The sequence below is a fragment of the Podarcis filfolensis genome (assembly GCF_964270895.1).
Source record: "Podarcis filfolensis genome assembly, chromosome: 18".
Classification (NCBI taxonomy): domain Eukaryota; kingdom Metazoa; phylum Chordata; class Lepidosauria; order Squamata; family Lacertidae; genus Podarcis; species Podarcis filfolensis.
In genome coordinates this window covers 9,406,127-9,433,490 of record NC_139622.1, presented here as the reverse complement: position 1 = coordinate 9,433,490, position 27,364 = coordinate 9,406,127, and the positions used below count along the sequence as shown (strand labels likewise).

Sequence of the window (27,364 nt, the reverse complement as noted above, 5' to 3'; positions counted from 1 at the left end):
ATCCAGTCCAACCCCCACAGCGCAGAAATTTTTGGCTCAAAATGGGACTCAAACCCACAACCATGAGATTAATAAGAGTATCGTGCTCTACCAACCGAGCTGTCCCATCACAGCCACAACATAGCAAAAGTAGGTAAAGGTAAAGGGACCCCTGACCATTAGGTCCAGTCGTGGCCGACTCTGGGGTTGCAGCGCTCATCTCGCTTTAGTGGCCGAGGGAGCCGGCGTACAGCTTCCGGGTCATGTGGCCAGCAGGACTAAGCCGCCTCTGGCGAACCAGAGCAGTGCACGGAAACGGCGTTTACCTTCCCGCCGGAGTGGTACCTATTTATCTACTTGCACTTTGACGTGCTTTCGAACTGTTAGGTTGGCAGGAGCAGGGACCGAGCAACGGGAGCTCACCCCGTCATCATGGGGATTCGAACCACCGACCTTCCGGTCGGCAAGTCCTAGGCTCTGTGGTTTAACCCACAGCGCCACCCGCGTCCCCTATAGCAAAAGTAGTCGTACGCAATGAATAAATGCACGGCCAAACCGAACGATTTCCCCCCAAATCGCAACAGGACCTGAAATGAAGGCACTGAAGACCAACAGCAGCAACCCTTCAGCCCAAGGTTCAAAGCTATTCTGTAGCAAGTAGCACTTCCCACATGCTCAGAGGCCAGGTGGCTGGAGACCACGCAGTGGGACGCTAAGCTTTTCTGAACTTTTGGGGACATTATGGGACTTGGAGCGAAAAGGCATTAACGGGGGCAGTGTGGGAAATTATTTATTTTGTGGGTGGGTCCACACCATACCTTTAAAGCATGTGACATCCCCCAAGGGATTCTGGGAACTGTAGTTGGACGGCGCTGTCAGTTGTACCTCTGTGAAGAGTAAGAACCACAGCTCCCGGGATTCCTTGGGAGGTCCCATGTGTATTAAGCACGCGTCCGGTGTGCTTAAAAACTCGCTCGAGCCACAGCCTGACTTGGTCTCTTATTTAGCTCTCTTATTTAGCTCGGAACCATGTGGACTAGAACCCTTATTTTGGGGGAAAGGGTTGTTGCTCTGTGGCTGCACGCAGAGATATGATGGCGGTGGAGAGAGAGACACAGAGACAGAGACAGACAGACCCCTCTGCCTAAAACCCCAGAGAGTCGCTGCCAGCCAGTGTTGGCAACCCCAAACTAGAAAAGTGAATGGCTTGACTCGGTATATAAGCCAGGTTAGACCAACCAGGAGGACGAGGCAGGGTCAGGGCTGAAGGTTCAAGCCCTCGCATCTTCAGCTAGGGCTGCGGAACATCCCTACCTGGAACCCCGGGCAGCTGCTGCCAGCCAGTGTTGACAACACCAAGGTCAATGGGGCCTGACTCCTAATTTCCTCTGGGAGCGTGTGTGTGCCTCCTGCCTTTGCTCTCTTGCTACGGGTAGGAGGAATTGCATTAAGGTCCTTGCACCTTGCACACACGTGTGTGCATGTGTGTGCACGCTACTAGCTCCTTAAGCGGCGGGTGGGTGCCACAAAACCCCTTCCCACCTCCCCCAGCTATGCACACACTCAGCCCTTTCTGCGTGTCTCCCCCTCCTCATTTTTTTTTTTGCAGCCGCTGGGATCAAAGCCGCCCGGAACCCTTCCGCTGCTCTTTCCTGGGGTGGGGTTGCGCCCCCCCACTCTGCTGCAGCAACCGTCCGCCCCCTCACTGCCTTCCCCTCTTGCTCATCTCCCTCTCCTGTTGGCGTGAGTCAACCCTGTGTGTGTGTGTGTGTGGGCTGATGAGCCAGGATCCTAGCGCGTGCATGTGTGTTTGGAAAAGGCGATTTAATTTCCAGGCTCCCAACTGCGTCTGGGGTGGAAGGCCGGGTTGCTTGGGGAAGAGAGAAGAGGCTGCCGCCTTTTTCCAGGGTCCGGGGTTGGGGGTAAAGGCTTTTGCCGTTTTTCTCAGCCGCTTTTCGCCCCCCGAAGGCTGCTCTGCGGCCTTCCGCTGTCTCCTTAAGGAAAACCATCTGACACCAGGCAGTGGAAGAGGGAGAGAGAGATAGAAGGAAAGGAGAGGAAAGAAAGAAAGGGTGCTTTTGCAATCTGCCACCACCTTCGCTTCTACCCCATCCTGCCTTCCTCTTAAAAATAAATAAAAACACACCAGCCTTTCATTTTGCTTTCCTTCCTCAGCGGCATCTTAAGCTGGCGAGCCAAGCGAGGACCGCTCCATCATCTCCCGGGGTGTTGTAATCGCAGCATGGCGCTGCCGAGGATCTTGTGAACGGAATCCACCCGTGATCTTCCCTTCAGCGAAAAACATGTGAGCTGCAAAGGGAGGGGAGATGGATTGCTGAAGGTAACCGGGAGAGAGAGAGAGAGAGAAAGGGAAAAGAAGAATCTACAACCTCATCGACCACATCGCCTCTTCTGCAAATTTTGATATATGTACATTGCATTTCTTTATTTATTTCCCCCTCCCTGCGCACCCATGCCTTCTTTTTTAATTTAAATATATATTTTTAATCTTGTTCTGCAACCGTGCACCGCCGTGTCACTGTGCTTTCGTGCCTCCCTTTTCCCCAGGAGGACATCTCTCTTGAGGACGGACAATGAGCGATGATTTGAGCGCATGGGAAAACGCGACGACGGGAGGTGTGACGGTGAGTGTCCCTGCCGTGGAGGCAGGTGGGGAGAGATCTGCGAGGCTTTTCCCCCAGGGTGGGTGATATTCTGTATTGCATGCCCCCCTCCAGAGAGACAGAGAGGTCTCCCCACTTCCCCCTGCACCGGCTCTGGATAGGAGAGTTCAGGTTGGGCCCAGGTCAGAAATGCCACCAAACTTTTGGCAGGAGTAGCAGTGGGAGTTGCTGGGTTGTGCGCCTGCGGGAGAAGAGCTGCCTTTTGCCCGGTGGATCCTGACCCTGTTTGATCTGCCCAGCCTCGGCAATTTTTGCTAATGCATTCAGCTGGGGAGCCAGCGAGGACAGGTCCATCATCTCCCGGGGTTGTTGTAATCGGAGCATGGTGCTGCCAGTGCGAATGTATTTTAAAATCTGAGGCTCACAGTACATTTCCGAGCACAATTCAAAGTGTTGGTGCTGACCTTTCAAGCCCTAAACGGCCTCGGTCCAGTAGACCTGATGGAGCATCTCCACCTCCATCGTTCTGCCCGGACACTGAGGTCCAGCGCCGAGGGCCTTCTGGCGGTTCCCTCGCTGCGAGAAGCCAAGTTACAGGGAACCAGGCAGAGGGCCTTCTCGGTGGTGGCGCCCGCCCTGTGGAACGCCTTCCCACCAGATGTCAAAGAGAACAACAACTACCAAACTTTTAGAAGACATCTAAAGGCAGCCCTGTTTAGGGAAGCTTTTAATGTTTAATAGGTTATTGTATTTTAGTGTTTTGTTGGAAGCCGCCCAGAGTGGCTGGGGGGACCCAGCCAGATGGGCGGGGTATAAACAATATATTATTATTATTATTATTATTATTATTATTATTTATTATTATTATTACCTGCCCCCCACACTAAAGTCCCAGGGCAGGTTGCAATTGAAAACACCAATATTAGAAACGATTTAAAGCAATTTTGCGAATCGAGGGCGAGTTCTCAATCGGCATTGCTTTGACCTAGCGCAGAGGGAAGAAATTATTTCCTGGGCCCACAAGTCTTGGCAAGGATGGCTGGTCCATCCAGCTGCATATTGTCTGCACTGACTGGTAGCAGCTCTTTTGGGTTTCAGGCAATGGGCTTTTCCAGGTCTACTCAAAGTCCTGAGCAAAAGGCTCAGATTTAAATAGGAAACGGTTCGAATCTCAGTCAGGCCTTTGATCCATCTAGCTGGTTTATACTGACGGAGCTGTGGTATTGTGAAATTATGGCAAAAATAAGTAATTGTTGTGGATGGTGCCTCTGAGCATATGCAGAGTGCCTTTGCCTTGCCACTCTGCCACCAAAGCTCACCAGTAGAGGAATAAAAAGCGAAGCCATTTAGGTTTGGAGTTTGCGGCTTCTAGACGCATCACCCGCTCTCTTAATCTAGAGCATCAGTCTAATCTACTCCCATCATCTCTGAGCTCTGGCCTTGCTAGCCCAGGGGCCGGATCCGGCCCAATCGCCTTCTCAATCCGGCCCGCGGACGGTCCTGGAATCAGCGTGTTTTTACATGAGTAGAATGTGTCCTTTGATTTAAAATGCATCTCTGGGTTATTTGTGGGGCATAGGAATTCATTCATTTCCCCCCCCAAAAAAAATATAGTCCGGCCCCCCACAAGGTCTGAGGGGCAGTGGACCGGCCCCCTGCTGAAAACGTTTGCTGACCCCTGATCTAGAGGTTCTGCGCTACAATTCCCGGGATTGGCTAGCGCTGATGGGCAGTTGTAGTTCAACAGCTCCGAAGGGGGGCAGCCAGTTCTGGTTTTTGGTTACATTACGGCTTCTTTGACTTCGCCTAGTATCTGGGAATATTTTGGGGGGTTCTGCAGAGGAAGCCAACCCCAGTCGGTAGAGCAGGAGATTCTTAATCTCAGGTTCGTGGGTTCAAGTACCAGGTTAGGCAAAAGACCCCTGCATTTCAGGGGGTTGGGCTAGATGATTTTTGGGGTTCCTTCCAGCTTGTGATTCTTTAGGAAAAGGGAACCCTCGAAGGGTTTTCTGCTGAATCCATTGCAAGCCATTGCAGATTTCCGCAGCCGGGCCTCTTCCCTTGGTTGAGGGCGCTTGCCTGCCACGCAGACGGACCCGGGTTCAATCCTGCCCACCGCCAGTCGGAAACAGACCCAAGCCACGTGCATTTGCAGAAGGCAGTTGTTGGCTTCCAAATCTGCAGGAAATGCTTTGGATATGTCATTTGTGAAAGTAAGGACTGTCGTTTGTGAAAGTAAGGGATGCTTGGGATGCAAACAGGTCTGAGTCCCCTCCCATCTCTGCACATTTCCCTTTTCTGAAACGATTCGGAACCCTGCGCTGAGGACTAGCTGGGTGCTGAGTCATCAGTAAGCGACAGTCCCGTGGAAGGGGCCAGAGGACTTAATGCGGTCAGTCACTGACTTGAGCACTGACTCAGCTACCGCCCACCACCACTGCTGGCCCTGGAATCGTAGAATTGTAGATTTAGAAGAGACCAACAGGGGTCATCCTTTTGAATGCAGGAGTGTTTTTGCCCAGCGGAGGACTCGAACCCACAACTTGAGATATTCCAGTTTTGCACATGATCGCAGAAGAATCAGAGAAGGGGTTCCCAGGGGTCTACCCCTTGCAATGCAGGAATCGCAGCTTCATGGGCCCAAACTTAAGTTGGGCGCTTTGACCTCGACAGGTAGAAATCTAACAGACTGAAAGTTCTGGGGTCTTTCTCTCTGTGCTGGAAAAAGCCCTGGGTACCTGAATCTTTGGCTGCTAAGAGCCCTTCATCAAAGACCTCTTTCAGGGGGTAAAAGGTAAAGGGACCCCTGACCATTAGGTCCAGTCGTGGCCGACTCTGGGGTTGCGGCGCTCATCTCGCTTTACTGGCCGAGGGAGCCGGCGTACAGCTTCCGGGTCATGTGGCCAGCAGGACTAAGCCGCTTCTGGCGAACCAGAGCAGCGCACGGAAACGCCGTTTACCTTCCCACCGGAGTGGTATCTATTTATCTACTTGCACTTTGACGTGCTTTCGAACTGCTAGGTGGGCAGGAGCAGGGACCGAGCAACGGGAGCACACCCCGTCATTGCGGGGATTCGAACCGCTGACCTTCTGATCGGCAAGTCCTAGGCTCTGTGGTTTAACCCACAATTACAAATTATTACTGGGCCATAATAAGAATAAATTGTTGTTGTTCTTACTGGTAAAGGTAAAGGGATCCCTGGCCATTAGGTCCAGTCGTGACTGACTCTGGGGTTGCGGCGCTCATCTCGCTTTAGTTCCTACTGGTATTTTACTATTATTTTATTAATATAGTGCCAGCATTGAGCATCAGCAATGAGCACATAGAATTATAGAATCCTAGAGCTGGAAGGGACCCCAGGACCATCTAGTCCAACCTCCTGCAATGCAGGAATCTTAACACATTTCAGTGAAAGGATCACGGCCCCAGGGAGAACAGATTCATTGCACGGTGGAATCAACTGGAGTGGGGTGGGAAGAAGACTTGAGTCGTGAGGATGGAGGGTCAGGGAAGAGCACAGAGTTCTTAAAATTGCAAAGATGGAGGTGTGATTTGAGTCCAAAGTGCTTTCCAATCTCTTTCCTCATGAGAACCTTCTGAGGAGGGTGCCTGTTGCATCTCTGCGTGCTTTGTAACCGCGCTGAGATCACTGACTGAAGTATACCTGAAGGAGCGTCTCCACCCCCATCATCCAGCCCGGACACTGAGGTCCAGCTCCGAGGGCCTTCTGGCGGTTCCCTCGCTGCGAGAAGCCAAGTTACAGGGAACCAGGCAGAGGGCCTTCTCGGTGGTGGCGCCCGCCCTGTGGAACGCCCTCCCATCAGATGTCAAAGCGATAAACAACTACCTGACATTCAGAAGACATCTTAAGGCAGCCGTGTTCAGGGAAGTTTTGAATGTGTGACATTTTAGTGTATTTTTGGTCTCTGTGGAAGCCGCCAAGAGTGGCTGGGGAAACCCGGCCAGATGGGCGGGGTACAAATAATAAATTATTATCATTATTATTATTTTATGACTCGTGCAGTGACATGGGGGAGCCATCTCTCAAGGGCAGGCAATTCTTGACTTCACACACCCTAAACTTGTGTGTGAAAGTGAAGAGTGTCTCCATCTGCCCCCCCCCCAAAAAAAAATTGTGGAGAAATGTGCTCTCATACTGCCAGGGAATATATACACGTATTTTTCACTCTATAAGATGCACCAGACCACAAGACGCACCTAGTTTTTGGAGGAGGAAAACAAGAAAAAAAAAATATTCTGAATCTCAGAAGCCAGAACAGCAAGAGGGATCGATGCGCAGCGAAAGCAGCAATCCCTCTTGCTGTTCTGGCTTCTGGGATAGCTGCGCAGCCTGCATTCACTCCATAAGACGCACACACATTTCCCCTTTCTTTTTAGGAGGGAAAAAGTGAGTCTTATAGAGCAAAAAATACGGTATATATTTTTCCGAGTCTCCTTGCTGTGGAGGTAGCTTGTACAGAACAAGGGTGAGGAAACTCAGCCCCATCGGCTCCCCTCACCCTTTGCACCCATATGCCGTGTATTTTTATTTTTCTCTCCCTTCCCTCCTTCCCCCCACCCCACCCCAAAAATCCCACCTTCCAGACGGTGCCTGGCGAAGTGAAGACCCACGATGGGTATTTCCTGCTGCTGATACTTCTCTCCATCTTTATCGGGGGCACGCTGGTGCTTCTCTTCGGCATCCTGATCGTCTGCCGGCGATGCTGTGAGGCTGACCGGCGACACTCCAGGTAACGGGGTGTGGGGAGCAGAACTGGGACCCTAAGGTGGGGAGGTCGCGGTGCGAAAGGCCGGTTCTGCAACCAAAACAGAGGGTTATGCAGAGTCAGAGAGGCTTGGTCTGAGCTCTGGTCTTTTTCCCTAGCCGCAAAGAAAGATTCTAGACCTCATTGATTTAAAAGATGACTGCTTTAACCACAGGACTTTCATAGCACCAAAGAGTTGGACAGGACTGCCTCCAGATGTCTTCTAAAAGAAAGTTCTGTAGTTCTGAAGGAGCGTCTCCACCCCCATCGTGCAGCCCGGACACTGAGGTCCAGATCCAAGGGCCTTGTGGCGGTTCCCTCCCTGTGAGAAGCCAAATCACAGGGAACCAGGCAGAGGGCCTTCTCAGTGGTGGCGCCCGCCCTGTGGAACGCCCTTCCACCAGATGTCAAAGAGAACAACTACCAGACTTTTAGAAGACATCTGAAGGCAGCCCTCTCTAGGGAAGCTTTTAATGTTTGATGCGTTATGGTATTCTAATATTTTGTTGGAAGCCGCCCAGAGTGGCTGGGGAAGCCCAGCCAGATGGGCGGGGTATAAATAATAAATTATTATTATTATTATTATTATAGTTATTCGTTTCCTCGACCTCAGTCTAGCCCTCGGAGGGACCTGTGCCACGAAACTCACTGTGCATTGTTGTCCTTGTTTTAAAAAATAATATTTTTGGGCCGTTCGTTACCTCCTGGCCTACCTGGAGTTGAAGGTGTGTGTGAAAATGAAGCTATTTTGGCATAGTTGGTAAATAAATGATAGATAGATAGATAGATAGATAGATAGATAGATAGATAGATAGATAGATGATAGATAGATAGAGTGGTACCTCGGGTTAAGTACTTAATTCGTTCCAGAGGTCCGTTATTAACCTGAAACTGTTCTTAACCTGAAGCACCACTTTAGCTAATGGGGCCTCCTGCTGCTGCTGCTGCGCCGCCAGAGCACGATTTCTGTTCTCATCCTGAAGCAAAGTTCTTAACCTGAAGCACTATTTCTGGGTTAGCGGAGTCTGTAACCTGAAGCGTCCGTAACCCGAGGTACCACTGTACACAGCATATTCCCTTAATATGCAAATCATGGCTTATGCAAACCTAGAGCTATTCAGCACAGGTTTTTCCTAGACCTTTTCCATCTCACTCTGTTGCGTACGCCTTTTTCAAGGTCCCCCACCCACCACCTTCTTCTCTTTCTTTTTTTTCAGAGCCAGCGATGACCCCGAGAAAACAAACACTACCTATCTGGATGATTCCCAGCCGGCTCAAGGTGAGATGCTTGCTTGCTTAATTTCAAAAGCCGGCAAGGCTTGCTGCATCCTTTTCTATAGGAAGGTCTGGTGGTACCCGCTCTGGTTGCTAGGGCCCGTTGCCCTGGAAACGGTTGTGCGCTCGCGCTCTCTCTCTCTCTCTCTCTCTCTCCTTTTATTCCTCCTGTTGCATCTCCTGGTACCAAACTCAGAACCTCTCCAGGGATGTTGCCTCTCTGGTTTAATTCCTCCCCCCTCCCCAAAAAGCCTATCAGTGGGGGGGGGGAGATATGGAAGAGGGGTTTAGATCAGGCCCATAGCATCCTTGGCGAACTGGGAGAAACGACCCGAGTGTGAGAGCAGCTCTCCCCTCCTGCGGTTTCTAGCAAACGGTTTTGTTAGGAGCTATCTATAGGCTTAGGGACGCGGGTGGCGCTGTGGGTTAAACCACAGAGCCTAGGACTTGCTGATCAGAAGGTCGGCGGTTCGAATCCCCGCGACGAGGTGAGCTCCCGTTGCTCGGTCCCTGCTCCTGCCAACCTAGCAGTTTGAAAGCACGTCAAAGTGCAAGTAGATAAATAGGTACCACTCCAGCGGGAAGGTAAACGGCGTTTCCATGCGCTGCTCTGGTTCGCCAGAAGCGGCTTAGTCCTGCTGGCCACATGACCCGGAAGCTGTACGCCGGCTCCCTCGGCCAATAAAGCGAGATGAGCGCCGCAACCCCAGAGTCGGCCACGACTGGACCTAATGGTCAGGGGTCCCTTTACCTTTACCTTTACCTTTAGGTCTAAACCACAGAGCCTAGGGCTTGCCGATCAGAAGGTCAGTGGTTTGAATCCCCGCGAGATATGTCAAGCCTTTGTTTGTTATAATATTGCTCTATTTGCAATCCTTGTTTTGCTGATTTCATTTCATATTCTAATTTTATGAGATTGTTAATTTGGGGTTTTCATCAGCTGTACGCCATGATCATCACAATTATCACAAATCAAGGCTTGACATATCTCGCTTTGCATGTCGTGAGTCTACCTCATATATTAGTTTCACCTTTTAAGTTGAATTACTGAGATAAATGAACTTTTCCACGATATTCTTATTTTCCGAGTTTCATTTGTATCTCTGGGATTTTGCTAGCTAGGATGGGTGGGTTTCATGGAGGATGAAGTTAATGGACTATGCAGAACTAGATAAACTAACAGGAAGGATTCGAAACCGGCGAGACCAGAAATTCACGGAAGACTGGAGTAAATTTACGGACTACTTGAAAAGATATTTGTGAAGATCAGACGACGTTTGTAGGTTTGCAAGAAGTTTTGTGAGGAGTATTGCAAAAATGGAGAAGGGAGAGGATGATCTGTTAAGAGATGTAAAGGCAATATAAAGTTAAGAAATGCATAAGAAGTGATTAAAACGGTGGATCATCCGAGGTGCTGACGGAAGTCTAAAAGGATGGTATAAGTGATAAGTTTTGTGGTACGTTTTATAATTTATATGTTAAAATTAATAAAAAATATTATAAAATAAAAAGGATGGGTGGGTTCCTAAAACCCCCGCCATTGCCTCCCCTAGATATCACCATCAAGGTGGATGACCCTGATTGCATGTCGAGCTCCAGTTACCGAGACGCGGAGAGCGAGAGGTTCCTCTCATCGGGAAGCGCCACGGGGCGACGGGTGTCCTTCAACGAAGCTGCCCTCTTCGAACAGAGCAAGAAGACCCAGGAGAAAGGGAGGAGGTAGGCGGGGGTCCTGGGTTCGAGAGAGAAGTACGGTTAGTACGTATGTTGTTGTTTAGTCGTTTAGTTGCGTCCGCCTCTTTGTGACCCCCTGGACCAGAACACGCCAGGCCCTCCTGTCTTCCACTGCCTCCCACAGTTTGGTCAAACTCATGCTGGTAGCTTCGAGAACACTGTCCCACCATCTTGTCCTCTGTCGTCCCCTTCTCCTTGCGCCCTCCATCTTTCCCAACATCAGGGTCTTTTCCAGGGAGTCTTCTCTTCTCATGAGGAGGCCAAAGTCTTGGAGCCTCAGCTTCAGGATCTGTCCTTCCAGTGAGCACTCAGGGCTGATTTCTTTCCAAATGGAGAGGTTTGATCTTCTTGCAGTCCATGGGACTCTCCAGAGTCTCCTCCAGCACCAGAATTCAAAAGCATCCATTCTCCGGCCATCAGCCTTCTTTATGGTCCAGCTCTCACTTCCATACATCACTACTGGGAAAACCAAAGCTTTCACTATACGGACCTTTGTTGGCAAGGTGATGTCTCTGCTTTTTAAGATGCTGTCTAGGTTTGTCATTGCTCTTCTCCCAAGAAGCAGGCGTCTTTTAATTTCGTGGCTGCTGTCACCATCTGCAGTGATTATGGAGCCCAAGAAAGTAAAATCTCTCACTGCCTCCATTTCTTCCCCTTCTATTTGCCAGGAGGTGATGGGACCAGTACGTATATGTTTCAACTTTTAAAAAATACATATTTTTCATTGATTTTCCAACAGTGGCTTCGCTATAACAATACCAATTAACGCCAAATTCTACAATTTTATCAAACTGCCCCCTACCAAGTGGATGAGTTCATTCTTCTACCTTTTTTCTTCCAAAATTTAAATAAATTTCCATTCTGTTCAGAAATGATAATCCTTTATATAAGGGATTGTCTTTTTTAAAAAAATCCTCGCAGCAGCCCTGTGAGGTAAGGACTGGCGGAGAGACTGTAGTCCCTTGATGGGTTTGAGGGCTGGGTTGGGAGGACTTGAACCCTGTACAATGCATGGGGGTCAGACTAGATGGGCTCTGGGTGGCCCCCAAGGCCTGTGATAAGCCTGTTTTGCGGCTCTGGGTCAGTATTTCTCTCCCAGGATTGCCTACCTTCTGGAGGCAAAGGAAGGTTTCTACCATTCAGCGATGGGACTTGGAGAAAAATATTCAAGTTTTTGTTTTTTTGTGGGGTTGGAGAGACAGTGTGCCAGAGATGGCAGGGGCTGATGGGAAATCGTGGTCCAAAATGGCCGCGCTGGCAGGGGCTGATGGGAAATCGTGGTCCAAAATGGCCGCGCTGGCAAGGGTTGATGTGAAATCGTGGTCCAAAATGGCCGCGCTGGCAAGGGCTGATGGGAAATCGTGGTCCAAAATGGTTGTGCTGGCAGGGGCTGATGGGAAATCATGGTCCAAAGTGGCCGTGCTGGCAGGGGCTGATGGGAAATCGTGGTCCAAAATGGCCGTGCTGGCAGGCGCTGATGGGAAATCGTGGTCCAAAATGGCTGTGCTGGCAGGGGCTGATGGGAAATCATGGTCCAAAATGGTTGCGCTGGAAGGGGCTGATGGGAAATCATGGTTCAAAATGGCCGTCCTGGCAGGGGCTGATGGGAATTCGTGGTCCAAAATGGCTGTGCTGACAGGGGCTTATGGGAAATCTGTGGCCATGCTGGCAGGGGCTGAGGGAAATCATGGTCCAAAATGGCCATACTGATAGGGGCTGAGGGAAATCATCGTCCAATATGGCCGTGCTGGCAGGGGCTGATGGGAAATCATGGTCCAAAATGGCCGTGCTGGCAGGGGCTGATGGGAAATTATGGTCCAAAATGGCCGTTCTGGCAGGGGCTGATGGGAATTGTGGTCCAAAATGGCCGTGCTGGCAGGGGCTGATGGGAAATCATGGTCCAAAATGGCTGTGCTGGCAGGGGCTGATGGGAAATCCTTACCCTGCCAGGTACACCCTGACCGAAGGAGACTTCCACCACCTGAAGAACGCCCGCCTCAGCCACCTGCCCTTGCCCCCGTCCGCCGCCCTCAAGATCGTCACCATCCACGAGTCCAACGAGAACAGCATCGCCATGACGCCTCGGCACCCCCCAGCTAAGCCCAGCCTGGCCATCTTCCAGGTGAGACCCAGAGGAGCCATGGGGCAGGATCCCAGTTCTTTAATTCATGTTTGTAAGCTTTCTGGGGCAAAGACCCGACTTATTACTTCTATTTTTACCGCCGCCCAGAGTGGCTCAGGTAACCCAGTCGGATGGGCGGGGTATAAGAATATTATTATTATTATTATTATTATTATTATTATTATTAATAATAATTTATTGCTTGGCATTGCTGAGGGTGTCCATGGATGCTCAGAAGAGAGTTAGCTGAGGCCTCTCTCAGTTCTTTAATTCACATTTGTAAGCTCCCTGGGGCAGAGACCTGTCTTATTCTATTTTTACCCCTGCCCAGAGTGGCTCAGGTAACCCAGTCAGATGGGCGGGGTATATTATTATTATTATTATTATTATTATTATTATTATTATTATTATTATTATTATTGCTTGGCCTCCCTGAGGACGTCCATAGATGCTCATGAGAAAGAATTTCGCTGAGGCCTCTCCCAGTTCTTTAATTCACATTTGTAACCTCTTTGGGGCAGAGACCTGTGTTATCACTTAATAATAATTTACTGCCGCCCAGTCAAATGGGTAGGGTATAAGAAATACTATTATTATTATTATTATTATTATTATTATTATTATTATTATTATGCCTCTCTGAGGGCACCCATGGATGCTCAGAAGAGAGAATTTAGCCCAGTTCCTTAATTCACATTTATTTGTAAGCTCCCTGGGGGCAGAGACCTGCCTTATTACCTGCAGAGGCCACATTCATGGTCCTAGAGGCAAACTTTTTGTACGGAAACAGAGCGGGGTTGGGGGGCAATTCGGATGCATTTTTGGAAATGCCTCTTCTATTTTTACGCCCGCAGGGCGCAAACTTCCGGGAGGTGTGTGAGTGGCTCGGCGAAGCTATCCCTAACTCTTTCTCACTTTCATCCCTTCTTGGTAGCATCCTTTGCCGGAGACGGCGCTGACCAGCCACGGAACCTGTGCCAGTTCTGCCTTGCCGGGAGACACCTATAATTCCACCGTCGAGGCTGGTTCCTCTGCTTCATCAGATTCTGGCGAAGGCACCTCGGTACGTCAGCTTATTTGGGGATAGCCAGATGCACAAATGTAGGATACTGGGGGGCGCCTGGCATGTGAAGAAACGGATCCTGGGGTCTCGGTAGACTGCAAGTTTAGCAATGAGACAACCATGTGATGCTTTGTTTCTGGGGGACAGGAGGTGGGTGGGTGTGGGGGACTCCCTGGTCCTGAATGGGGTGACTGTGCCCCCGAAGGACCAGGTGCGCAGCCTGGGAGTCATTCTGGACTCACAGCTGTCCATGGAGGCGCAGGTCAATTCTGTGTCCAGGGCAGCTCCACTTGGTACGCAGGATGAGACCCTCCCTGCCCGCAGACTGTCTGGCCAGAGTGGTGCATGCTCTGGTTATCTCCCGCTTGGACTACTGCCATGCGCTCTCCGTGGGGCTGCCTTTGAAGGTGACCAGGAAACTACAACTAATCCAGAATGCGGCAGCTGGACTGGTGACTGGGAGCGGCCGCCGAGACCACATAACACCGGTCTTGAAAGACCTCCATTGGCTCCCAGGACGTTTCCGAGCACAATTCAAAGTGTTGGTGCTGACCTTGAAAGCCCTAAATGGCCCAGTATCCCTGAAGGAGCGTCTCCACCCCCATCGTTCAGCCCGGACACTGAGGTCCAGCTCCGAGGGCCTTCTGGCGGTTCCCTCCCTGCGAGAAGCAAAGCTACAGGGAACCAGGCAGAGGGCCTTCTCGGTAGTGGCGCCCTCCCATCAGATGTCAAAGCGATAAACAACTACCTGACATTCAGAAGACATCTTAAGGCAGCCCTGTTCAGGGAAGTTTTTAATGTGTGATATTTTAGTGTATTTTTGGTCTCTGTGGAAGCCGCCCAGAGTGGCTGGGAAAACCCAGCCAGATGGGCGGGGTACAAAAAATAAATTATTATTATTATTATGCAGCGGCAAAAAAGCCTAATGCGATTCTAGGCCATATGAATGAATGAATTTTATTATTTCGGTCACAGACCAGTTCCAGCCCACATCAAGGAAGTCATAAAACATGACAGGGATACATTGGAATTTGCAATTAGGTCTAACAGGGATGATACAGATATAGCAACAGCTAAAAAATATATAAATTAAAACTTAGTCAGGGATGTAGGTGGCGCTGTGGGTTAAACCACAGAGCCTAGGACTTGCTGATCAGAAGGTCGGTGGTTCGAATCCCCGCAACGAGGTGAGCTCCCGTTGCTCGGTCCCTGCTCCTGCCAACCTAGCAGTTCGAAAGCACGTCAAAGTGCAAGTAGATAAATAGGTACTGCTCCGGCGGAAAGGTAAACGGCATTTCCGTGCGCTGCTCTGGTTTGCCAGAAGCAGCTTCGTCATGCTGGCCACAGGACCCAGAAGCTGTACGCCGGCTCCTTCGGCCAATAAAGCGAGATGAGCGCCACAACCCCAGAGTTGGTCACGACTGGACCTAATGGTCAGGGGTCCCTTTACCTTTATAACAGGGACAATACCGATATAGCAACAGGTAAAAATCTATATAAATTAAAACTTAAGTCACTAACATATAACCTAAAATTATAATTTAAGGCCTTAATCATTATGATAGCACAGCTTGTTCCCTACGTTTTACGGCAGTCGCACAGAATTTGGCTACCCTGCACAAATCTTGCACCCTGTTCGAGGGAATGCCTTGATTCGGACCACACCTGCGGTCCTGTGTCCAGTTCTGGGAACCCCATTTTAAGAAAGAGATTGAAAAGGTGTGCAGAGGAGGGCTTGGAAAATAGACGATGGACAGGTGATCAAATACCGGAAGGGCTGCTTGCCGCATGGAAGATGGAGCCGTTTGACAGTGGAACGGACTCCTTTGAACGGGCTCTCCTTCCTTGGACATTTTTAAGCAGAGGTCGGATGCCCGCCTGCCAGGGGCGCTTTGGCTGAGATTCCTGCATTTCAGGGGGTTGGACTAGATGACCCGAGGGTCCCTTCCAGCTCTTAAGATTCGATGTCTCTGTGCATCTGTGGAGAGGACCCCAAATTTGGAGGTCCGAAGCTAATGCTAAGTATGAACCCCGTCTTTGCTGTATCAAACGCTCAGGCCTGCAAAACACAGGGTTTTCGCTGCAAAAAAACACACACCCCAAAATCCTGGCACGGGTTTGGAGAGGATCCCAAATTTTGGGGTTTGCTGTTTATTTTTCCTGCAGGTTCACTCGGGGGAACTCTGTGAGAGACAGAATAACAACAGGAAAAACCCCAGAAACCCAGAAGACAAAAGTCAAAGGAGATTCTGTCTCTCACAGCTACGATAAACCTACCATTAAAATTACAGACTGGTCATTTCTTCGTCAGAGGGCAAACAGGCAAATTGGGCAGGGGATCAAATGCTGATTTCCCTCGCTGTACGTGTTTGGCCAACGCGTCTTCCGTCCTTGCGCCCAGAGGGGAGGCCATTGTAGCGCGGCGCATCTCTCTGTGTGTTTGAGGAGGGAGAAAGGTTGTTTTCTGCTGCTCCAGAGAAGCGGACACGGAGCAATGGATCCAAACTACAAGAAAGAAGATTCCACCTAAACATTAGGAAGAACTTCCTGACAGTAAGAGCTGTTTGACAGTGGAATTTGCTGGCAAGGAGTGTGGTGGAGTCTCCTTCTTTGGAGGTCTTTAAGCAGAGGCTTGACAACCATATGTCAGGAGTGCTCTGATGGTGTTTCCTGCTTGGCAGGGGGTTGGACTCGATGGCCCTTGTGGTCTCTTCCAACTCTAGGATTCTATGATTCTATGATGGTTAGGGGAGCATTTTTATTCGGGTGGCAAAACCGCCGGCCGTTCCTGACCCATCCCTCCTCCTCCTTCCTTCCTCTCTTCTCAGTCCGACGGCGCCGGCCAGAGTCCCAAGGGTGCTGGAGGGGGCGGGACGGGGGAGCCCCCGCCGGCCCCTGCCCAGGGCACCGTCCTTCACTTCTTCACCCGCCTACGCCGCCATGCCAGCCTCGAGGGTGCCGGACCCTACTTTCGGATCAAGAAATGGAAACTGGACACGAGTCAGAGAGCATCCAGTCTGGACACGAGAGGTGGGTCATGCCGATGGAGGGGTGATACTTTGGCCTGGGGGGGGCGGATACGCCATGCTCCTTCTTGGGTAGTTGCCCGGCTGTGCTGGTCCCGTGGGTTAACCGTGCGGTGAGGTCCGAGTCTAATCCATAGCTGTCAACTTACAGATTTGAAAATAAGGGACCAGCAGCCTCGAAAATAAGGGATCGGCAGCCAAAATAAGGGATCAACAATTACTTTGATAAAATACATATTTTGTTGCGTGCAAATGGCTTTAGATACCTATTAGGTCCATAAATTACCATATAGCATATATTCAACACAAAAAAAACCAGCAACAATTTGTTGTTGACAAAGCACAGCTGGACATAGAAAGGGCCCCATTCCCTTCAGTAGCTTATTTAAGGGACATCTATCAATAAGGGACAGCAGCGGGACACAGCGCTGGGATAAGGGACTGTCCCGCCAAATAAGGGACGCTTGACAGCTATGGTCCAATCTGAGGTCGAGGGTGCAGTATGGAGGCTGTCCATCAAAGCTGAAGCGGGGTCCAAAGCAGGGAGTCGGGTGAGGTCAGGAGCTCCGGCAGAGAAGCAGAACAGGGTGCAGGCAGGAACAGGCTACCAACCATGTTGCTCCTGCAATCTGGGACTGGGGCTGACTGGCTTTTATCTGCCTCGAGGCATAGGGCGACCCCGATCCTCTGGTGACTCGCCTCTCCTGGCCTGGAGGCAAGCCCTCCTCTCTGCCCTGAGCCTCTGCAGCTCAGGAGAGGCTGGAGGGACACCAGACCCAGAGGCAACCTCAGCTTCCCCTGACGGGGCTGAGAGTGGAGCACCTGCAGGCAATGGGTCCTCCATCACCTCAGGAGCCAGAGCAGACTCACCTGAGGATCCAGCCCAGGTGAGGACCCTTCAGGCTCAAGCCCCAGCCCCGGCTCAGCTGGTTCTGGAGGCGGGGACTCCTGTGCAGGCTGGGATTCTTCAGGTTCAGCCTCCGAGTCCGAATCCCAGGCCATCACACCGGCTTTGGTGCCCACCCAGCACGCAGCTCTCACTGACACGATTCAGACGTTGCACCGGTGAACTGGAGGCATCAATGCAACCTCTCTTGATCTGGTGGTCCCTGGGGCAAAATAAAGCCTCGTAGCCTCTTTTATTTAAGCATACAGTGGTACCTTGGTTCTCAAACGCCTTGGTTCTCAAACAACTTGGAACCCAAACACTGCAAACCCGGAAGTAAGTGTTCTGGTTTGCGAACTTTTTCCAGAAGCCGAATGTGCTCCGTTTTGAGTGTTATGCTTCTGATTTGAGTGCCACACATCCGTTTTTGTTTTTGCGGCTCTTTTTTGTTTTGTTTTTGTGACTGTGTAGAACCCAGTTTAGCTACTGATTGATTGTGTGACTGCAGTACATTGTTTATTGCTTTCCATGGTCTCGTTAGATAGTAAGATTCATGTCAAATTGCTGTTTTAGGGATTGTTTTTAAAAGTCTGGAACGGATTAATCCGTACTGCATTACTTTCTATGGGAAAGGGCCCCTTGGTTTTGGAACGCTTTGGTTTTGGAACGGGCTTCCGGAACGGATTAAGTTTGAGAACCAAGGTACCTCTGTAACGTGTTTCAGGTTTGTGATAGTGTTGCTGCGGTTGTTCAAAGAAAATAAAAGAAACAAAGCTTTTTTAAAGCATTTGTTAAACTCGCTCTGTAAATAATATATACAGTGGTACCTCAGGTTAAGTACTTAATTTGTTCCGGAGGGCAATACTTAAGCTGAAACTGTTCTTAATCTGAAGCACCACTTTAGCTAATGGGGCCTCCTGCTGTAGCCGCTCCGCCAGAGCACAATTTCTGTTCTCATCCTGAAGCAAAGTTCTTAACCCGAGGTAATATTTCTGGGTTAGCGGAGTCTGTATCCTGAAGCGTCTGTAACCTGAAGTGTATGTAACCCAAGGTACCACTGTACATTGTTTATTGCTTTCCTTTCATGGATCCATGGTCTCGTTAGATAGTAAGATTCAAGTCAAATTGCTGTGTCAGGGGTTGTTTTTAAAAGTCTGGAACGGATTAATCCATTTTGCGCTACTTTCTATGGGAAAGCGCCCCTTGGTTTTGGAACGCTTTGGTTTTGGAACGGGCTTCCGGAACAGATTAAGTTTGAGAACCAAGGGACCACTGTAACGTGTTTCAGGTTTGCGATAGCGTTGCTGCGGTTGTTCAAAGAAAATAAAAGAAACAAAGCTTTTTTAAAGCATTTGTTAAACTCGCTCTGTAAAAAAAAATATATATCTGAAAACCCGTAGAAGGGAAAGTGACCCCGCCAAAATAAACTTTGCGGTACAAGCTTAAAGCCATACCATTTAAATTGGCTTAATATTGAAGCGTAATTGGATGAGATTGAAGACCAAGCACGCGAGGTCCTGTGCAAAGGCAGTAAAATACTCTTAAGACCTTTCACGGTCTTTGGACTGAGTTGCATCAACAAGAGAAGCCATTTTTTTAATGCAGTAAGAGAGATGTGTTCAACAGGATGAGGCCATAATTCACCCTCTTCCTTCATGATTTCACGATCATTGATCATCTGCATTATCTCAGAGAATTTTTATAAAGTGATGTATCGTCGGTATTTAACTCATGAGAAACGATTATCCTTCCATTGTGCTTTGGTGCACATAGAGGGTTTGCCATATTTCAAAAAGTAAAAACCAGGACACCCAAAAAGTTGTTGAGCTTTTTATTAGAAACCCGCCCCCCCAATAGTTTTGCTTTTATTTAGGAAAACCCAAAAGTTGTTGTTGAGCTTTTTTATTAAAAAACAAAGATGCCAAAACCCCCACAAATTTTCGATTGACTTCTCTAAGATCCAGGACAAAGTGCTGTGTTTTGGAGATCAATTCCACCTTTGAAATCCTGGACCTATGTACATAGAGGCTTTATTTCTGATCAAGACGTCATTTTTATACAGGTGGCGTTGTGGGTTAAACCACAGAGCCTAGGACTTGCCGATCAGAAGGTCAGCGGTTCGAATCCCCGCAACGACGGGGTGAGCTCCCGTTGCTCGGTCCCTGCTCCTGCCAACCTAGCCGTTCGAAAGCACATCAAAGTGCAAGTAGATAAATAGGTACCACTCTGGTGGGAAGGTAAACGGCGTTTCCGTGCGCTGCTCTGGTTCGCCAGAAGCGGTTTAGTCCTGCTGGCCACATGACCCGGAAGCTGTACGCTGGCTCCCTCGGCCAGTAAAGCGAGATGAGCGCCGCAACCCCAGAGTCGGCCACGACTGGACCTTACAGTCAGGGGTCCCTTTACCTTTACCTCGGGTGAAGTACTTAATTCATTCCGGAGGTCCGTTCTTAACCTGAAACTGTTCTTAACCTGAAGCACCACTTTAGCTAATGGGACCTCCTGCTGCCGCCACCGCACGATTTCTGTTCTCATCCTGAAGCGAAGTTCTTAACCCGAGGTACTATTTCTAGGTTAGCAGAGTCTGTAACCTGAAGCGTATGTAACCTGAGGTACCAGTGTAATTGCCGGTTGAGTGCACATCTCTTTTTGCCAGCAGGGCAGGACTCAAGAAATTTGTGACCGAGGGCTTGCCCTTGTCCAAAATAATCATATTTTCGTTGTCGTCTCTTCTCTTGCTCCCCCTGCCCCCACCACCAATGTCGTCCCCCTGCCCCCCCCCTCTTAACTTCTTAACGCCACCCGGTCCTTTGCCCCCAGGCTCTCCGAAACGGCACCAGTTCCAGCGCCAGAGGGCTGCAAGTGAGAGCATGGACCAAGAAGACCGTGACCCCCACCAGACGGACATCATCCAATACATCGCTCGGACAGATGACGTGGCGTTCAGGCCCGTCAGCGGGCCGTTCCTGCCCGCTGCAGCCACCTCCACCTTATCCCTCGGCAGGTATTTTTCAGTAGATAAGTGGGAATGGGGCGGGGGGGCAGAGAAGACGCAGGTGCGTTGGCACGAATCCAAGCACTGCGGGATTCATGGATTGGGTAGGCCTAAGAGTCACAGGGGGACGCGGGTGGCGCTGTGGTTAAACCACAGAGCCTAGGACTTGCCGATCAGAAGGTTGATGGTTTGAATCCCCACGACGGGGTGAGCTCCCGTTGCTCGGTCCCTGCTCCTGCCAACCTAGCAGGTCAAAAGCACGTCAAAGTGCAAGTAGATAAATAGGTACCGCTCAGGCAGTAAGGTAAACAGCATTTCCATGCGCTGCTCTGGTTCGCCAGAAGCGGCTTAGTCATGCTGGCCACATGACCCGGAAGCTGTACGCCGGCTCCCTCGGCCAATAAAGTGAGATGAGCGCCACAACCCCAGAGTTGGCCACGACTGGACCTAATGGTCAGGGGTCCCTTTACCTTTAAGAGTCAAAGGATCATACGGTAAGGTTACCATATGCTGTGGTCTAAACCACTGAGCCTCTTGGACTTGCCGATCGGAAGGTTGGCAGTTCAAATCCCCGCGACGGGCTGAGCTCCCATTGTTCAGTCCCAGCTCCTTCCAACCTAGCAGTTTGAAACCACGCCAGTGCAAGTAGATAAATAGGTACCACCGTGGCAGGAAGATAAACAGTGTTTCTGTGCGCTCTGGTTTCTGTCACGGTGTCCCGTTGTGCCAGAAACATTTGAGTCCTCCTGGCCACGTGACCCAGAAAGCTGTCTGTGGACAAACACCGGCTCCCTCGACCCAAAGGCGAGATGTGCGCCGCAACCCCATATTCGCCTTTGACTGGACTTAACCGTCCAGGGGTCCTTTACCTCATTTCAAAAAGTGAAAATCCGGACATTAAAGCTGTTGAGCTTTTCTATATCCTTTTTTTTTTTTTGGTTCAAAGTTTAGCTTCTTAGCAAAATCTAAAAGAAATAAAATTGAAGCTTTTGAGCTTTTTTTTAAAAGATTTGCCAAAATCTACACTGCCATACGTCCAGGTTTCCCCAGACATTAATGCAGTTTGTGCCTGGGCACCGTTTCCGACGGCCGAATCCTGGCTATGTGGAACCCTATCATAGAGTTGGAGGGTTATTTAGTCCAAACCACCACCACCCCCCAAATGCAGCTGTCCCTTGCGGGGATTGAACCTGCAACCTTGGCGTTATCGGCAGGCTTTGCTGTATCCGCAAGGCAATTCGCGAAGGCCCTCTACTCTCCTTCCTGAGCTGCAGTGGCTCGTTTAATAAGAACAAACAAAGGGGCTGTTGGATCTAGTCCCAGTGGCCCATCTTTAGTCCAGCATCCTGTTCTCACAGGGGCCAAAATGCCCATATAATAATAATAATAATAATAATAATAATAATAATAATAATATATTTATACCACGCCTATCTGGCTGGGTTTCCCCAGCCACTCTGGGCGGCTTCCAACAAAATATTAAAATACAGGAATGCATCAAACATTAAAAGGTTTCCTAAACAGGGCTGCCTTCAGATGTCTTCTAAAAGTCTGGTAGTTGTTGTTCTCTTTGACATCTGGTGGGAGGGCGTTCCACAGGGCGGGCGCCACCACCGAGAAGGCCCTCTGCCTGGTTCCCTGCAACCTCGCTTCTTGCAGGGAGGGAACCGCCAGAAGGCCCTCAGAGCTGGACCTCAGTGTCCAGGCAGAACGATGGGGATGGAGACACTCTTTCAGATATACTGAACCAAAGCTGTTTAGGGCTTGAAAGGTCAGCACCAACACTCTGAATTGTGCTCAGAAACGTCCTGGGAGCCAATGGAGGTATTTCAGGACCGGTGTTATGTGGTCTCAGCGACTGCTCCCAGTCCCCAGTCTAGCTGCCGCATTCTGGATTAGTTGTAGTTTCCGGGTCACCTTCAAAGGCAGCCCCACGTAGAGCGCATGGCAGTAGTCCAAGCGGGAGATAACCAGAGCATGCACCACTCTGGCGAGGCAGTCCGCGGGCAGGTAGGGTCTCATCCTGCATACCAGATGGAGCTGCCTCGGACACAGGAGCCAACTAGTTGTCCCAAAGGGAAACTCGCAAGCTGGATTTGAACACAAGAGCGGCATTCTCCCCTTCTGCCGTTTTCCAGCAGCTGGCATCGGTGCGGTCCTTTTGCAGGAAGAACGGGCCAGGCCAGTGCCCTTTTTCTAGAAAAAAGAGGTCTGGAACTTCGCCACGAGCATCTCATTTGTTCTCTTATAACGGCAATGGAATATGCAGAAATGGCGAAACTTGCCAGAAGAAATCAAGATAACGTTTTTTAAAAATAAAAAAGTTAAAGAACGGAAACGGTTTATTGAATATTTACAGATAATTTGTAAACGGATGAAAACATTGGCAGGATTATTGTAATAACTTGCAGTTTTGTAAGAGTATGTATTTAAAGAAGATGAATGAATGAGCAAATGGAGTTAATTTGGATATGCGAAAGGTATTAAAATGAAATTTAAGGAACCGCAGAAAGAGGGGGAAGGAAGTAAAGTTTTGAAATGTCAAGATGATTGTGAAATCAGTGAAATGTATAAACTTGAAAAGTGTGTGTGTGTGTGTGTGTGTGTGTGTGTGTGTGTACCGTATTTTTCGCTCTATAAGAAGCACCAGACCACAAGAATCTCAGAAGCCAGAACAGCAAGAGGGATCGCAGCGCAGTGAAAGCAGCAATCCCTCTTGCTGTTCTGGCTTCTGGGATAGCTGCGCAGCCTGCAGTCGCTCCATAAGACGCACACACATTTCCCCTTACTTTTTAGGAGGGGAAAAGTGAGTCTTAGAGATCAAAAAATACGATATATGAACTTGAAAAGTGTGTGTGTGTGTGTGTATGAACTTGAAAAGAGTGTATGTGTGTATGTATGTATGTATGTATGTGTGTGTGTATATATATATATCAGGTCTCGATTATCATTTGCTGTTTTCATTCCATATGATCCTAAGACCCAAAAGGTGTTTTTAAAGGGAAAATGTACCTGTTGTGTTCTGGATGCAGGATAGAGCCGGCGGAGCAACCCAGCCCCCCCTCCGCTGAGCCCCCCGCTTTGGAGCCGCCCCCGCCCCCGCAGCAGCCACCCACCCCCCTTTACCACGACATCTGGAGCCTGCGGGCATCGTTGGAGATGTACGCTTCGTCGGAGCAGGGCAACGACCGGGACTCGGTGCGCAGCGACGGCGGGGAGAGCATCTCTTCGAGCGGCGGCTTGCCCAGCTTCCCTTCTTCCTTGGCGGATGAGGCCGAAGGAGGAGAGGACAGATTGCCGGGGAAAGCCAAGCAGGACAGCGTAGAGTCGGAGGCCGGGACCCGGAAGCTCCTGCAGATGGACAGCGGCTACGCCTCTATCGAGGCTCCCGGCGGGCGCGTCGGCGAGGACCAGACGGCCTCAGAGAAGCGATACTGCTTCACCAGCGCCGGCCGCCGAGCCACCATCTTTGAGAGTTTCGAAGGCCAAGAACCAGAGGAGGAAGACGAGGCCGTGGAAGGGGCTTCCGGCGGGCCGCCGGCCCCGAGTCCGCTGGTTTGGGCCCCCTACGGGCAGCTCTTCCCCACCCGGGACGCGTTGCCCCGCCGGGACTACAGCATCGATGAGAAGACGGACGCCCTCTTCAACGCCTTCGTCCGCCACGACCCTCAGTTCGACGAGTCGCCGCTGCGAGCCAAGCACCGTTCCCGGACGCACCTCCGGAAGCAGTGGCAGAGGGCCAAACAGTACAGCGACCCCGGCGTCCGCTATCCGCCGGCCCTGGAGAGGCACCGCACGCCGTTGCGGAGGGGCGACAGCGTCAACTACCCACTCGAGGGGCGCTACCAGAGCACCCTGCCACGCATCGTCAGCGCCGGGGACGAGGAGGCGGCGCCGGCGGCGGTGGAAGCCGCCGACAAAATCCAGGTGATAGAAGAGGAGCCACCGGAGGAGGCCAAGGGGCCGCCCGAGCCGTATGGCAGCGGCTGCCTCGAGGATGGGCAGTGCCCAGGCCTGGGCAGCCTGGGCACCGAACTGATGGACAAGATAACCGGGGGGTTGGAGGAAAGGATGTATGGGCGCTTGAAAAAACCGAGAGAGAGTCCAGGGTGCGTCGTGGCTGTGGCAGATGCCTCCCCTGACCACAGCCCAGAGTAGAGGAGCAGGGGGACGCCGTCGACTTCAGGGTGAGGTAGCCATCGCTCTCTCCCCAGTTCCTCCCCGGGGCCGGCATGGGATTTGCCAGCCGACCGGGGCAATGGGGCGCACTATCTCAGAGGACGGTGGCCCTGCTGGGGCAGGTACCACGCAAGGGACATCGCTGCGTCCTAGGGGAGTCGCCATCCCGCAGACATCCCTGTCTCTAGCCGGGACTCGGAGTCCGCAGAGGGTCGAGGGAAACTGGTCAAGGCTGCGTTTGTGCGGCGGGCAGCGGCGGGCCCTTCGCCTTGGCCTTCCGTTTGCGAGGGGCTGGGGAGGGCGGGATCTTGCTCCCAGCAGCCTCTGCTCCCTTCTCGCCGGTGCCCGAGAGGGGTTAGGGGTCCCGAGACGAGCCAGTTCTCCCTTCCCCGAGGCAGGTTTGCCAAAGCAAGCGCCTCTATTGCACAGCCCGGACATTACGTTCCCGAGGGGCTTTTTCTTGCTAATAACAGGAGAACCCGGAACCTAGCAGAGGCCTGACTTTTACCTCACGACGTTCAAAAGAGCTGGTTGTAGCAGATAACTATAAATGATTCCTTCACCTTTGCACACACACACTCTCTCTCTGGTTTTTTTCTTTTTGCAAGCAATAACCTTATCCTTTCCTCCTTCTCCCTCTGTCTGTCGCTGGGTGTCCTCTTGGCGGGAGGCAGAACCAACCTCGCCTTCCAGATGGGACAGAAAAGCCTGCCCGCTTGGCCCCCGATCTCTCACCCGAGTTTCTTCCCAATGAACTTTCGTTGGCGTGGAACCGGTTCCAGAAATGCTATTTTATTAAGCTGGTGAGCTGCCTGGGCGGATGAAATTGCCATGGGTTACTGCACCGGTTTGGAGCGGGTTGTGCCCTTTTCGGGTACGTACTTGGCAAAGCGAGGCACACGGGTTGCAGTAGAAGCAGCACGCCCGACTTCTCGTCCTCCGATAGCTCAGGCCTCCGTCTCTCCCCTGCGTTACTCCTCCGTCGCCGATTCTCTATTATCTCCAACTTTTCCCGTTCAACAAAATTGTACGCTGTTCCCCCCTTTGCTCTGGCTTTCCTTCCAGCGCCACCATCCCTTGCGCAGAGATACTAAACAGCTTGATCGGAAAAGGGGTGTCGGAGCTGCTACTTGAATGCTCCCATGGTGATAGTCCTCATGCGAACCGGGCAGCGGAATGAGAAATACCCTGGTCTTAGCGTCAGCGGATGATGCAGAGATGACTGACGTCCATGTGTGTGTCCCCCCAGTGTCATTGGACTGCTAGTCTCAGAAGCCAGGAAGTCTAGAGCCATCCGAAAGCCGCCCAGTTTTCCTCCCTAGGCTGAGATAGGAGAGCAGTGAATTTGGGGGTAAGGCCCAACGGAAGAAAAAGAGGGAGATCAGCCATAGTCCTCATGCGCTCAGCTACGAAAACGCGCCTGTTCCGACACGTTATTCCGCTATCTGTTCTCCAAATCGATGCAAAGGGGGTGCGCGTTCTCTTTTTAATTTTTTTTAAAAGTTATTTATCCACATATGTGGTTGAAGAAAAATAATAATAATATACAGGCGAAACTCGAAAAATTAGGATACCATGGAAAAGTTCCTTTATTTCACTAATTCAGCTTCAAAGGCGAAACTAATTAACAATCTCAGAAAATCAGAATATTCAATGAAATCGGCAAAACAAAGTTGCAGATAGAGCAATATCGGAGCTCTGAGAAGTAGAAGCATATCTCGGTTTGCATGTCATGAGTCGATCTCATATACGAGTTTCACCTTTTAAGTTGAACTACTGAAATAAATGAACTTTCCCGCGATATTCTAATTTTTTGAGTTTTGCCTATATAAGCAGGCAGTTTTATTGCGCCTTTAATTTTTAAGCAGATTATAAGGTGGCGGCAGCAAGCTTTTTCTTTTAATGTATTGTTGCTACTACGCGGCTACAAGCGCATCGCTTGGGGAGGGGGCAAACTGACCCATCCACCTACCAACACTGCCATGCCAAGGATGTGTGCCAAATCTTTTACGTTTCCTAACTTTTTCCTTTCCGTGCTTCAATTCTTTTGCATGTCAACAGAGGGGGGGGGGTTCGGGGAAGGAGTGGGGTATGTGTGCGCCTGGTTGGATGTGTGGGTCCTGCCCTCCAGTTTTCATTTTTTTTTCCTTTCAAAATCAACGTCCAAAGCACTACTTGAAGGGATGGGGAATTGGGGGGGGGGGATGGACGGTCGGAAAAGAAGAGAAACTTAATTTTGTAAAAGCGAAAAACGTCTGCTGCCAGAGGTGTGGCAGGGCGATCTCCCCCCACCCCTTCTTCTTTTGGAGAATGTGAGAATATATATATATATATACATATATTTATTTATTTATTCCAAAGTCCTGGCTTGTTTTGCCACCTCGCTCTTGTCATTGTCGAAACCGTCATAATCGTCTAGCTTGCGAGTCTTGCCTGGGTTGGACTAGAAGACCCTTCTCTGTGTGTGTTGGGAGGAGGGTCTCTTCCAACTCTGGCCATCCTATGATCACAATTTGTCTTTTTTTTTTTTGTCGGTGGAGGGCGATGCAAAAGCCTGTTTTTCCCCTCCCCGCTTCGTAAAAGCAGCAGACCAAACCACGAACCTCCTTTTTCCCCGCCTTTTTCAATGGAGGGGGAGAGCAAAAAATAAAAATACAAGACTTTATTAAATAAACGATGTGCCAACGTTTTCCAATGGGTGTGCGTGGTCTTTTCTC

At 50.4% G+C, this 27,364-nt stretch overlaps 1 protein-coding gene across 1 annotated transcript; it reads left to right on the top strand.

Moving 5' to 3' along the window:
• Nucleotides 1–351: 351 nt before the first annotated feature.
• CBARP (CACN subunit beta associated regulatory protein) lies at nucleotides 352–27,337 on the top strand. The gene is made up of 10 exons (XM_083594494.1): nucleotides 352–2,409; nucleotides 2,548–2,624; nucleotides 7,210–7,355; nucleotides 8,588–8,649; nucleotides 10,199–10,364; nucleotides 12,330–12,501; nucleotides 13,436–13,564; nucleotides 16,393–16,594; nucleotides 20,294–20,477; nucleotides 23,501–27,337. The coding sequence occupies exons 2-10, from the start codon at nucleotides 2,574–2,576 to the stop codon at nucleotides 24,624–24,626; spliced, it is 2,238 nt and encodes a 745-aa protein (XP_083450620.1). The 5' UTR covers nucleotides 352–2,409; nucleotides 2,548–2,573; the 3' UTR covers nucleotides 24,627–27,337.
• Nucleotides 27,338–27,364: the final 27 nt, after the last annotated feature.

Excerpts from the sequence above, each read along its gene's own strand:
- CBARP (XM_083594494.1), top strand. The coding sequence starts at position 2,574 with ATGAGCGATGATTTGAGCGCATGGGAAAACGCGACGACGGGAGGTGTG. Across the intron at positions 8,650-10,198 it reads TGATTCCCAGCCGGCTCAAG|ATATCACCATCAAGGTGGAT; the intron begins GTGAGATGCTTG and ends TGCCTCCCCTAG. Across the intron at positions 13,565-16,392 it reads ATTCTGGCGAAGGCACCTCG|TCCGACGGCGCCGGCCAGAG; the intron begins GTACGTCAGCTT and ends CTCTCTTCTCAG.